Below are 14,303 nucleotides of genomic sequence, written 5' to 3'. Positions count from 1 at the left end.
CCCGAGCCATCATGGAAATTATATGATGAATATTTATTATACCTTTTATGGCCACCACAAGGGCGGGGGAAGATGCCTCCCTCATGTGCGCCCACTTTAGGGTTGATTCCGATTTATGAACAGAAACAGGTGTGGGACGTGCTTGCGCACACTTTTATAGATCTGAAAGTTTTTGTGCGCGACATTTCCTTTCCCCCTACATACGCCACCTGTAGTCTGCTTTGCTATGCACAGTTTGATAAATGAGGCCCCTGACGTGCACACCTGCCACGCAGACGGCTACCCTGAAGTACTCCCTTGTGATTGGTCAGTTTGGGATTACGCATTGTTGGATTTCTGGATCTTCTCACTGAATTTGAGTAGTAGCCATTTTTAAAAACGACACCCAATGGATCAAGTTGATGAGAGGCTGATCAAATAATTTCTTCATTTTCTTCTACATGCTAATAAAGACATAGAACCATACTGGATGCAATTGTTGTTTCAAGACAGAAAATACGTACGGGAACTGAAGTGAACCATGAAAAGAACTCCAACCCGGAGAGTTCAATCTGCATAACCACAACCGTTCATCTGTAAATCTTATATGAAACTTAGAAACTGTCTGCTACAAAGCTGCTTCCTGTCAACACAGCTGGCAGGTGTTCTTGAGCTGATGTCACAAAGTGACTGCCACTGATCACCACAGTCTGGTCAAATTTGCCCGAATGGCAGTGGTTTCATGGTTCTAACTATTTTATGCAGAAGCACTTGTAACTTGTTTAGATCATCAGGAATGACATTTTTGTTTATTAAACATGGGGAAAAAATGTCAAAATCATGTCATGAAATTTAAATTCTCATTTTTACCTCAAAGAAGGCCGTCAGAGACTGTCTGCATCCCTGCTTCTCCAGACTGTAGCAAACAACCAGGATGATAACAGCAAACTGCACTGCCTTTGGTAATGCCATCTGGACTACAGAGAGAATAGAGTAAACATCATAAAAAACATTAGATGACGCATTTACTATTGTAGGTGTGCAGTGTACACTGTGTACAGAGTACAATAACAAAAAAAAACAGTGTTGATACTGAAGGTGTTATGTAAGACTGTGTTGGTTCAATGTTTATGTTGAAAATGCAACCAAGAAGTTAAAGATAAAAGAAATTCTAACTTCCTGGTTAGTGGTATGATGAGTTGCTCTTGCCATTCCTGTTTGAGTTCATTCCATTGGCATACCTCTGTCTCTGGACTTTCTAACTGAAAACTAACCAGGGTTCAGTCACTGATAGCTGTGATGCTACATCTACATTCCAAGTGGTCCTCAATGGGATTTTCATTTAGATTAATTATAGATGTTGGTGAGCTGCACAAACACTTGAAACTCATTCATTTATTTTCTAAACCACTTATTACAATTCAGGGTCGCGGGGCACATGCAACTCACATTGGAAATCTGTTTATATTTTTCTATTTGTTTTTTTCTATTCCTGTTTTTATGTTTCTTAAAAGGTGGTCCAGCCTACTCAGATAAACCTGTTGTCACTCTGTTGGCATCATATAATGCTATTTCACCAGGCTTTATTTATTTTATTTATAAAATGTTTATTTCAGCAACATTAAATGATTTGGTAGATTATTGTACAATATTGAAGCCATCTTTTAAAACCTGACTATATAAAATCAATCTGTTCAAATTACACTTGTGACATTTACAGTACTGCCTTCACTAATGACAAGACTAAAAGTTGGAGAAAAAATAGAGAAACATTAACAAAAGTAAAAACTTTCTTACTTAGACTGGGATAAAACTGTGTAGAACAACATTAGAAAACCAACTAGCAATTAAGATGTAAAAACGGTTTCACCGCATAAAAAAAGAAAGAAAGAAAAAGCCTTATATAACTGTTAATTGCATAAATCTTCCTCATCTTTAACAATATACTTATGTTATTTTTTGTTCTAAATAATTAAAACCATATCTTTAGCAATTAAAATAATGAAACTCCTTTGTAGTTCTTTTTCTGCTGTAGAATACCAGATTAAGCCACTATTTAACTAGTACAATAGGCAGTAAACTACAGTCCATTCCACACATACTACAAGAGCAGTCAGTAGAGTCGACTGTGTGGTTCAGAAAATACAAACACGCTTTGTGTTGGGAGCCTGTTGTTTTGGAATAGTTCACCATCTTCAGACAGAGAAAGTTCCAGTCTGTCTGTATTCAAGAGGAACCTGAATTTTTTCTTTAGGTCTGTGTAATTATGCAGAAAATGTAACTGTGTAGGTATAAACTATAATGATTACTTCATAATTTTTATTTATTTATTTTACCTGTATAAAGTATACAATAATGGAGAATGCGCAATAGTGGGGAGAAAATTTACATTGTGTAATTTTATGTATTTATGTTTTCCTTTTTTATTGTTGCAAATGACATAAACCTGCCAAGAGACAAGAGATGGAAAATAGCCAATGACTAAAATCTGACACATTTACATGTCAGAGTTTATTAATGTGTGCTGTCCCTATTTTTTATAAAAATAAAATTAATTCATTGCAGAACCATGTCAATCAAAACTTCTGATCAAACATCTGATTAGAAATTATATATATATATATATATATATATATATATATATATATATATATATATATATATATATATATGGGTTTTACTTTTGTATCTATGTATCTATGTTTTACAGTATGTGGCAACTCTGGACAGCAGGCGGGACAGTGTAGTATCTGTACTTCATACTGATGTAACACTAAGTTTCCCATGCCAGGGTGTGAAGGTTGCAAGGTTTTTGTTTTCATGTGAAACCCAACTCTTATGTCAGAGACTCAGCTTAATGACGTTGGAGAGCAACAAAGTGTCGCAACAAAAGGCCTTTCAGGAAAAAGTCTGCACAAAACAGTGATTGCATTCCTTACAACTGACAGCACCGGTTTGTGGAGCAGTTTACTGGAACACGGCTTACAGTTTGGCTCTGTTCCAACAGTTCAAGCGACACTATCTCCTAATGTGAAAACAACAAGAATTAAGAATTTTAACACGCTCTGTTGGTCTTTTTCATGCTGGAACTTTAAACATGCATTCTTCAGATGTTTAACAAATCTTAATAATAAAGGAATAAAAATAAGATTGCAATGATCCAGCTCTCCATCAGCACGTAAACGTCCCATCTACACACAAAACTGTGAGACCCTCTGAACCATTAAGTATCAAAACCCCTCAGCACATGTGAACCAGTCTGTGTATAAATCTAGTTTTGTCTGTGTGTACCAGGCAATCCATGCACACCATTTGTCTGTGTAGAAGCCTTTTTGAACACAAAACTATTAAATTTTTTCACCCTTCTAGTTAATTACAACCTGGTTAGAAGTAACAGGATTTGTGCCAAAATGTACTTCACAGAAATTTGGAAAAAGTTTTAAATGCAAATAGTGTGCAGATATTGTATATTTAAAAGTTGCTTGAGTAAACCCTTTTTGAAAGATTAACTCTTTGTTGGCTTTGTTCTTTTTCCGGTTGGTTCTCAGAACTCAGGGACTCAGACGTAAGTTCATATTTGTTGGCGTCAGACAGACAACAAAGCAGAAAGGGAAAGTAATTTCATGCAAATTCTTTATACATCCTATTTAAACATTCTTTGCAACTTATTTAAACTACTAATTTGTTTTTAAAAATCTCAATATTCCTCTTCAATATTATCTATTTAAAAAAGTTATTTACAAGTTAACACAATCCATGACTCTTTACTGTTATTTGTTTTTGAATTAGAAGAATCTTTAATGCTTGAGCTCCTCAGGAAAAATCTCACTAATAAGCATATCTTCATTTGCACATAAATAATAAATCAAATCAGAATTAAACAATTAGAACTTTTCTTTTTTTCTACATATTCATTAAATACAGGAACATATAAAGAAGGGGAGAATTACAAAGATCATCATTTTTTGGAATGCATGTTTTAAACTTGACCTGAGAGTTAAAACCAGTCTTATAAGAGTAAAAAAGGTACATTTACCTCACTTTGTCTTCTAGCTTCCAAACAGGCTCTTGTTAGGAGGTCATTGTCATTTACTGCTCTTCTGGAGTACATACTAATGTTCATGCGAATGAGAAAGCCCATTTGTTTTCACTGAACCTCCCCCTTTGCTTGAGTCATGCACTCGTCTAACAGGTTGAGTTTAATGATTCCTGCAGAGTTCATTGTGTAGTAGATCAGTTTCACTGATTAGGTTTTTCTTTATAAGCATATTTATATGTTATGTTATTAGCCTAGAATAAAAACAATAATTGGTAAATAATTGATTTTTATTTTCAGTTGTTGCTTAAAGTTTAGACCTTAAAGTTCACATTGGGATCCTCCACCCTGAGAGCTGTGCCTGCTCAGTCTGCAGGCTCGCTGCTGCTGGATCCTGTGTCATGTGCTGCATCTTAATGGCTGTGTTGTAGCTGGTTTTACAGCACCAGTAGCTCAAGGTATTAAAAAAAGGGACTAATATAAGAGCAGCAAACTGGAATGTCTGTGCTATAAAAACCCAGGACACGTTGGGTCAAACATTCTGACCCAGTGTGCAGATCCTGAATTGGGACACACCTAGAGTGTTGGGTTGGAAACTGAAGAGCCTTGTCATTTTTCTCTTCAGTCCGCCATCTTTAACAACAACCTAAACAGACCAGACTGGATTGCTGCTCCAACATGAAATAAGAAATGGTAAGATAGTAAAATCTATCTATATGACCACGTAAGCTGGCAATGGAATTGACTTTAGTTCATTTTAGACGAGATATTTGCTCACACAAAATGAACATCTTTTTAACTGTTAGCTTTAGCTAGCTAACAGCAGCTATGTTTAAAATTCTTTAGGAAGACAGCATGTTACCTTTAGCCTACCAGCCTTTTTTTTCTTGAAAGTCACCAACTTCATTTAGGGGGGGAAAAGCACCTTTCCTTTATTTAACCATAGGAAGATTCAAGCATGTATCGTGAACATCTAAGGATGTAGGGTAAGAAACAGAGACAGTAACAGTCTGACAAAAAACCAAACTGAACATAACAAACGTGTTATCCTGTGATACAGCTCGGGATGTTCTCCAACCAGGACGTGACCAACAGGAAAGTGAGCTGGCCAACATGCTGCTGAAGGTCCAAAATGTCTCCATTGGTGAAGAAGCAACTGAGGGGAAAGGTGAGTGAAGCAAGTTTATTAAATGTTTTCATCCCTACAGATAAAATAAGCTGAAATAGATGCTGCAGGTACACAAGACACCCTGTTGGGCCTTCATGTGTATGATGTACAGACCTTGTAGGAGTTTACGTTTTAGATTGCATTGTTTTGGTCTTATACTTTACATTACACTTTATGTACATTTGTATGAAGTTTGAGAAATATTTTAAATTTTACAGCTAAGGAGACATGACTTTACAGTGGCTGCCAGTGCTCTTCCCAGCTGCGTCCAACAAAGTTGGAAAAAGAATTTAGCTACCCACAGGTCTGGAAATTTGCAAGGCTCCTGCTGAAGTCCAGCTTGTGAGTTGATGGAAGTATGACGTCCTAATCCAAAGTGATAGTTAGCTTCAAGATTTGTTATGCTCTCTTTTGTTCTTGTTTTTTTATGCTTATCATATTGGAACAAATCATGGTGGAGTATCTGATGCAACAGAAGATGATCCATGTTCTTTATGCTGGCAGAGGAGTGCTGAGCCACCGAAGTATATCTGGTAATAAATGAACATTCATCTTTCTTGAGTGCAGTTGATTGGTGTTTTAGAACATTTTGTCTTGTATATCAGCTACATAAAACCAGATATGAAATAATTAACTTGAACAATCATCTGCCTTTATAAGTTTAGTTTCACACATTGTACTTTTGCACATTTTTTACAAATTAAGATGATTGACCCTTTTTTCAATAAAAGACTGAAACATGATGTGTTTTACTATTATTTGCCATTTATAAATGCATACTTGGGATAAAATTTATTGGGTCATTTTCACCCAACTTCTAGTAGTGTAATAACCCAAATTTTGGGTTTTCTTTTTAATCTACTTATTGGTGGCTTTAACGATTTAACTGGGTAATTTTAACCCATTGTTTGGGTAGAAAACAACCCAACATGTTGGGTCAAACTATGGAAGCCCATATCCGTCACTCTGATGAAAAAAAAAAACATAGTATCTCATAATTATGACTTAAGTATCTCATAATAATGAGATACTATCTCATTATTATGAGATAGTATTTCATTATTATGAGATACTATCTCATAATTATGACTTAGTATCTCATAATTATGAGATACTATCTCATAATAATGAGATACTTAAGTCATAATTATGAGATAGTATCTCATTATTATGAGATACTATCTCATAATAATGAGATAGTTAAGTCATAATTGTTACAACCAGCCTTACGGTTATAACAAAACAACGCCGAACAACCAAGAAAACCAATTATAATTATTTATTAAACCAAAACTTAAGACAAAATAATATAATCATGAAGTGTGATTGTCTGCAATATCAGTAATGTCAGGGCGTGCTTGGTTGTGTGTACAAATATAATGAGTGCAGTGTTGTATGATGTAGAACTAAACCAAACACAATAACGAGGTGCAACGGCGCAGGTCCGGCCTGGGAGCGGAGCAAAGAAAGAAGCTACCAGGCCGATTGTAGGCGGGTCTTATATAGCTACGCCCCGCCGAATACTCCAGCTGCACCTGCACACAAACATAATTAACAAAGCCACAAAAGAAGAAGGGGTCGTAACATAATCATGAGATAGCATCTCTGTAGCAAACCACTTTTGCTTTGCTAATTTTTTGGCCACAAGGTGGCAGCCTGCATGGTTAAAAAGGTTGAAGTTTAAGAAAGTTAATTAAGCTATTTTTTTATCGCATCTTTTGGACTGAGGTATAAAATACAGTTCATGATTTGGGTTTATCATAAGAAAATGTAATTCATGTGTTCTATATACAGATCGCTTAGTTGAAGCTTATGATTATAATCAGCTTTATTTTGAAGATCGCTTACTACTTCCGGTCGGCACTGTGCCTTCCGGTAACAACTTCCGGTAATAACGGCGGGTAGAAAACTCGAAGGAGACACGGAACAAGCTAACAGTACACGGAGAAAAGGAAAACGGTTAAAGTGTAACGGTGAATTACTTATTATGAGATAGTATCTCATAATAATGAGATACTATCTCGTAATTATGACTTAAGTATCTCATTATTATGAGATAGTATCTCATAATAATGAGATAGTATCTCATAATTATGACTTAACTATCTCATTATTATGAGATAGTATCTCATAATAATGAGATAGTATCTCATAATTATGACTTAAGTATCTCATTATTATGAGATAGTATCTCATAATAATGAGATAGTATCTCATAATTATGACTTAACTATCTCATTATTATGAGATAGTATCTCATAATAATGAGATAGTATCTCATAATTATGAGATACTAAGTCATAATTATGAGATAGTATCTCATAATAATGAAATACTATCTCATAATAATGAGATAGTATCTCATTATTATGAGATACTTAAGTCATAATTATGAGATACTATGTTTTTTTTTTTCATCAGAGTGACGGAAATGGGCTTCCATATCAAACCCATAACCTAACCATGCTGGGTAAGAATAACCCATGGCTGGGCTGGTCCATATCTAATCCAGCAGCTGGGTTGCAGAACAACCCAAACTGGGTGATTTTAACCCAGCAGTTTTAAATGTGGAACTCAGCAGTTTTAAGTCTGCACAAGCCTCTTATAAGAGGAGGAGCAGAAATTGACAACAAGCTGTCATTTGGCTCAGGCGTGTTGCTGCAGGGCATCACTGAACCAAAATCAGTCAGCTGAAGTTCTTCTTGGGGCTGTTGAACTATTATGGTCATTTTATTCCCAACCTGGCACGAGGAAAAAGTGTGGAGGTGAACAACTGACTGTCAAGATGCTTTTCAAACAAGCAAAAGAGGGGTTGACAACAGAGGTTCTGACACATTTCAGTCCATTACTGCTGATCCAACTGGCCTGTGACGTCTCTACTTATGGAGTTAGAGCAGTAATTTCTCACATACTAACATACTCTGAACAAAGCATAGTCTACCTATGCTCAACTGGAACGAGAGGCTCTGGGTATTGTATTTGGAATGAGGAATGAGGAAAAAAACCATCCTTGGGCCGTATACCAGCATACCATCTTGATTACAGAGATCGACATCACTGTTGTCGAGCATTCTTATCACAGTCTTATAACAAGTATTAAAAGTCAGACTCTCAATGCAATGCTGATGGCTTTTCCAGATTAGCACTCCCTGTTACACAACCAGAGTCAAACACTGTGGACATTTTGTACTACAGCGAGACCAGAAATTACCCTGTATTGTCTTCTGTCATGGACACTCTTGTCAAAGGCCAACCAGCTGGAGATGCGATCAGCTTGAACTCTTTCCTTGGTAGCCAATCAGAACTGTTGATTCAGTGAGGATGGTTGCTTTGGGGTTGGAGGGTGATTATTCCACAGTCACTCAGAACAAAACGGTCACAGCAACTGCATGTAGGGCACAGTGGCATAGTGAGAATGAAAGAGATGGTGAGAAGCTACTTATGGTGGCCAAACACAAACAGAATGAAGAGCTGGCCAAACGCTGTTCATCTCGTCACAAAGTTCAAAACAATCCACCATCAGCACCTCTCCATCTGTGGGAGTTTCCACAGGAGCCATGGCATCGTGTGCATATTGACTTTACTGGTCCATTTGAGGACAGAATGCTTCTTGTTGTGGCCTGAAATGGCTATCATGAAATCAACTACTACAGAGAAGACAACAGAGATGTTAGAAATATTCAGCTGCTTTGGATCTCCTGTACAGCTAGTCTCTGACAACAGACCTCAGCTTGTTTCATAAAACATGGCTGCATTTCTGCAAACTAATGGAGTGTAACATAGCAAATCAGCTCCGTACCATCCTGCAACCAATGGCCTTGCAGAAAGGTTTTTTCAAACATTGAAAAATGCGCTCAAAGCCTTGCAAGGAGAAGGAAAACTACATCAGAGACTTCACCGTTTTCTGCTTAATGACCACAACAGTCCACATGCAACCATGGAGACATCTCCAGCAATCCTGATGTTCAAAAGAGATCTGCACACTGCTTTTGATGTCCTTATACCACCCACAGTTAAATATACTGTTCAGAAGCAGCAAGGGAAACAGATCAGAAGTCCAAAGACAGTCTTTACCTCAGGAGAATCTGTGTTGGCCAAAAGATACAAAGGTGAGCCTAAATGGGCTCCTGCAACTGTTATTGCACAAACTGGACCAGTTTTTTTACAGTTCTAACTACTGACAACATTTGGTAAAGACTCTTAGATCAGTTCTTACAGACACCACAAGTGCCTTTGATTCTCCAAGAGATCTTTCGGATGGACTTATCAACCCAGCAAGAACAATTCCCTGGGTATAGTCAGAGACTGAGGTAGCCTAGCCTTACCCCCAACATAGAATGGTATCAAAAAAAGTTAAAAAAAAAAGTTAACTAGTGTTTAATGCCAATTTGTTTGTTGTCCTGAGAATGTTAGGAACTGAATAGTTTTGTTGAACTGTTTTGTTATTTCTCTGGCCCATATATCGTAAGACGGGAGGAGGTGTAATTTATTTTTTGCCATTAGGAAACCTGTAGTGAGAGCTCCTATTGTTTTGTGAGGAATCCTTCATGCTGTTGTATTATCAGCTAACTGCTATGGAAGTTGTGCAGTGGTAATAAACACTTAAGTTGTGGTCCGGATTATTATTGTTACATACAGTAATGTGATGCAGTGAAGGATGTAACAATTTCTTTCTATTTCCTGGGTGTTCCAGTTGGGTGGGCAGTGCTGCAGCTGTGGTTGTAGAGGGTGAGGCCGAGACTCCACACAGCACCACAGTAGCCGAGTCCTCTGAGGAAGAGGGACACAATCAACGTTAATAAAGAGCCAAGGCCAAGGAATTGCAGGAAATAAAGATTGTCTTGATGGAAATTGGGACAACAGTAAAAAAGCATTGTGAATATAAACATAAAATAAATTTTAGAAAACTCCACATCTTGCGTGCTTCATAAGCATTGCATCACTTCTAGACACTCCGGCCTCAAGTCTGCGTCGTACTCTGCGTCAGCCACAATAGTTTATCCCTCTGCCCCCTATGAACTGAAGGAGTGGGTGGGAATCCAAGAGGAGACAAAACAGCAGGGTATCCACACACACGTGTTAGCATAGGGTGTGCTAATTCCAGTGTCAGTACATCCCTTCCTATGGGGAGGGAGAGAGAAGAGACCAGGAATACTGTGGCATGTCTTGATGAACTGCCCTGTAACCAAACTCAGTCACAACCTGGCCCAGCGGTACACCACCAAGTGCATAGCATGTGGCTTTCAACATGGCCTGGACAGCCAGTGGACCGCAACATATTGCAGGTAAGTGATGTTGGCACTAGGGCACTAGGCCACCCCAGTCACACCATCAGCATAGAGAGCATACTGAAAGACACACCTGCACAGATACAAAGGCGCTGTACTCCACCCAGTCATTAGTGCCCAATGAGCCACACCTTGGGTTGCAATGTGGGAGTGAGGAAATTTGAGTGAGAAAATCCCACTCCATCACAATCACTACTTTGACTGTCTTGAATAAATCAATAAATCTGTCAGATACCTTATTAACCCCCTCCCCAATTTCACGAACACCCGACCTCCACTGCCTCTGGTTGGCTAAACGTAAAACTGGGATCAGCTGAGCCCTGTCCGTGCAGGCTGAGGGTATTTAAAGAATGCAACAGACAAAGAAAGAGGGAGAGATAGAGCGAGAAAGTGAAAGAGAAACCTGATCTAAAGAGATAGACGAAGAAAGATATAGATAGATAGAGAAAGAGTTCCTTTTTGGTTACCATGGGTTGGCCTCATATTAATGTCCCTGCAGAGGGCTCACGCTTAATTCAAAGCTTATTCTACCAGCCCCACCGGTTTTCGGGGGGAGGACCCCCACCAGTAGCAGTGGCTTCTGACATTATCTTGGTAGCTACAGTGTAACATAGTTACAGCTCAACACGTGTCCAACAAATATATTTTTTCAAAGATACCTCCCACTCTGAAATATATTCTTTACTTTATTTCCACCTGCAGCAGGTATGCTTTGGCTGGTTAGTTGGCTGTCCTCACCTCCCCGGCTTCGTTCCTTTTGTCCTATGCTGTGCTGTTCAATTTCCTGAGAAAGAAAAGCCGTTGTTGGGCCTTCTTCACCAGCTGTGAAGTGTTCACAGTCCAGGAGAGGTCAGAGGAAATGTGGAAGCCCAGGAACTTAATGCTAATTATTGCTGTTATTATATAAAGCACTTTGTGCTGCTGTTATTATGAAAAGTGCTGAAATAAGACTGAAATTTTTTTGCAATTTTTTTGCAATTTTTTATCAGACATAACAGATACACCGTCCTGATCTTTGTGGCAGTCTGAACTAACCAGAATACAGATTTTAAATACACATCGGCAGCATGTTCACATAAACTCTGTTAGATGGCTGTAAGAAGTTTTGAACGCCACACTAAACAGTTTCCCAGCATTTCTGGTGGGAGAGGAGAAAAACAATGGATCTCTTATCACAGCAGGATGCGCTAAAAACAAAAAATCTGTCAAAGATAAACAGTATCGGCACATGGGCATAAAACTTGGTAGTATGGAAAGAATAAAGCAGGTAAAGAACACCGAAGACGTAAAAAACTAGTGCTCTACAAAGTGATCATCTACTACATGAACAACCAACCGGAAATAAATATTATTTAATATTTACAAATATATATTTATAAAATAAAATGTATTATTGGTGGTGAGAGGCGCCTAGCAGGTGTAGGCCTGCTCATTGCCCCCCAACTTAGCGCCTGTACGTTGGGGTTTACCCCGGTGGACGAAAGGGTAGCCTCCCTCCGCCTTCGGGTGGGGGAATGGGTCCTGACTGTTGTTTGTGCCTATGCACTCCTTCTGGGGACTCCCTCGTTCTGCTGGGGGACTTCAATGCTCACGTTGGCAATGACAGCGAGACCTGGAGGGGCGTGATTGGGAGGAACGGCCCCCCTGATCTGAATCCGAGTGGTGTTTTGTTGTTGGACTTCTGTGCTCGTCATGGATTGTCCAAAACGAACACCTTGTTGAGACATAAGAGTGTCCACATGTGCACTTGGCACCAGGACACTCTAGGCCGCAGTTCGATGATTGACTTTGTAGTCGTGTCATCGGACTTGCGGCCACATGTCCTGGACACTCGGGTGAAGAGAGGGGCGGAGCTGTCAACTGATCACCACCTGGTGGTGAGTTGGCTCAGATGGTGGGGGAGGATGCCGGTCAGGCCTGGCAGGCCCAAGCGTGTTGTGAGGGTCTGCTGGGAACATCTGGCGGAGTCCCCTGTCAGAAAGAGTTTCAACTCCAGCAGAGCTTCAACCATGTCCCGGGTGAGGCGGGGGACATTGAGTCTGAATGGGCTGTGTTCCGTGCCTCTATTGTCGAGGCGGCCAGCCGCAGGTGTGGCCGTAAGGTCGTCGGTGCCTGTCGTGGCAGTAAACCCCGAACTCGTTGGTGGACACCGGCAGTAAGGGATGCCATCAAGCTGAAGAAGGAGTCCTATCGGGCCTTTTTGGCCTGTGGGACTCCAGAGGCAGCTGATGGGTATCGGTGGGCTAAGCGGAGCATGGCTTCGGCGATTGCTAAGGCAAAAGCTCGGGCGTGGGAGGAGTTTGGAGAGGCCATGGAGAATGACTTCCGGACGGCTTCGAGGAGATTCTGGTCCACCATCCGGCGGCTCAGGAGGGGAAAGCAGTGCTCCGTCAACACTGTGTACAGTGGGGATGGGGGGCTGCTGACCTCGACTCGAGATGTTGTGAGGCGGTGGAGGGAATACTTCGAAGACCTCCTCAATCCCACCAACATGTCTTCCGATGAGGAAGCAGAGTCTGGGGTAGCTGGTGCTGGCTCGCCTATCTCTGGGGCTGAGGTCGCTGAGGTGGTTAAAAATCTCCTTGGTGGCAAGGCCCCGGGGGTGGATGAGGTCCGCCCGGAGTTCCTTAAGGCTCTGGATGCTGTAGGATTGTCTTGGTTGACAAGCCTCTGCAGCATCACGTGGACATCGGGGACAGTCCCCATGGACTGGCAGACTGGGGTGGTGGTCCCCCTCTTCAAAAAGGGGGACCGGAGGGTGTGCTCCAACTACAGGGGGATCACACTCCTCAGCCTCCCTGGTAAGGTCTATTCCGGGGTGCTGCAGAGGAGGGTCCGTCGGATTGTCAAACCTCGGATTGAGGAGGAGCAGTGTGGTTTTCGTCCCGGTCGTGGAACAGTGGACCAGCTCTACACCCTCTTTGGGGTCTTTGAGGGGGCATGGGAGTTTGCCCAACCAATCTACATGTGTTTTGTGGATTTGGAGAAGGCATTTGACCGTGTTCCCCGGGGACTCCTGTGGGGGGTACTCCGGGAGTATGGAGTGCCGGACTCGCTTGTAAGAGCTGTCCGGTCCCTGTACGACCGGTGTCAGAGCTTGGTCCGCATTGCCGGCAGTAAATCAGAATCGTTTCCAGTGTGGGTTGGACTCCGCCAGGACTGTCCTCTGTCACCGATTCTGTTTATAACTAGGCGCAGCCGAGGTGTGGAGGGGATCCGGTTCGGTGGCCTCAGGATTGGGTCTCTGCTCTTTGCGGATGACTTGGTTCTGTTGGCTTCATCGGGACGTGATCTTCAGCTCTCACTGGAGTGATTCTCAGCCGAGTATGAAGCGGCTGGACTGAGAATCAGCACCTCCAAGTCCGAGACCATGGTCCTCAGCCGGAAAAGGGTGGAGTGCTCTCTCCGGGTCTGCAATAGGGTCCTGCCCCAAGTGGAGGAGTTTACATATCTCGGGGTCTTGTTCACGAGTGAGGGAAGGATGGAGCGGGAGATCGAAAGGCGGATCGGTGCGGCGTCCGCAGTGATGCGGGCTCTGCAACGGTCTGTCGTGGTGAAGAGAGAGCTGAGCCAAAAGGCAAAGCTCTCGATTTACCGGTCGATCTACGTTCCTACCCTCACCTATGGTCATGAGCTGTGGGTAATGACCAAAAGAACGAGATCTTGAATACAAGCGGCCGAAATGAGTTTCCTCCGCAGGGTGGCCGGGCTCTCCCTTAGAGATAGGGTGAGAAGCTCGGTGATCCGGGAGGGGCTCAGAGTAGAGTCGCTTCTCCTCCACATCAAGAGGAGCCAGATGAGGTGGCTCGGGCATCTGGTTAGGATGCCTCCT

General features: G+C 41.3%; 1 protein-coding gene across 4 annotated transcripts in view; it reads right to left on the bottom strand.

The window, feature by feature from the left end:
* LOC121634036 (adhesion G protein-coupled receptor F5-like) overlaps positions 1-14,303 on the bottom strand; it is a 253,610-nt gene that overhangs the window by 22,334 nt on the left and 216,973 nt on the right. For 3 of the 4 annotated variants that reach the window (XM_041976431.1, XM_041976432.1, XM_041976434.1), the window contains exons 1-2: positions 4,016-4,100; positions 850-956 (exon numbers count right to left, since the gene is read on the bottom strand). The exons of the other annotated variant lie outside the window; for it this stretch is intronic. In XM_041976431.1, the coding sequence (XP_041832365.1) occupies positions 850-951 (102 nt within the window). In that variant the 5' untranslated portion in view covers positions 952-956; positions 4,016-4,100. Of the gene's footprint in view, positions 1-849; positions 957-4,015; positions 4,101-14,303 lie in introns of those variants that run through there. 4 annotated transcript variants of the gene reach the window in all.

The sequence above is a fragment of the Melanotaenia boesemani genome, chromosome 22 (assembly GCF_017639745.1).
Source record: "Melanotaenia boesemani isolate fMelBoe1 chromosome 22, fMelBoe1.pri, whole genome shotgun sequence".
In the NCBI taxonomy this organism is placed as follows: Eukaryota; Metazoa; Chordata; class Actinopteri; order Atheriniformes; family Melanotaeniidae; genus Melanotaenia; species Melanotaenia boesemani.
Note: the sequence above shows the minus strand (reverse complement) of the source record. Positions and strands in the feature narration are given on the sequence as shown.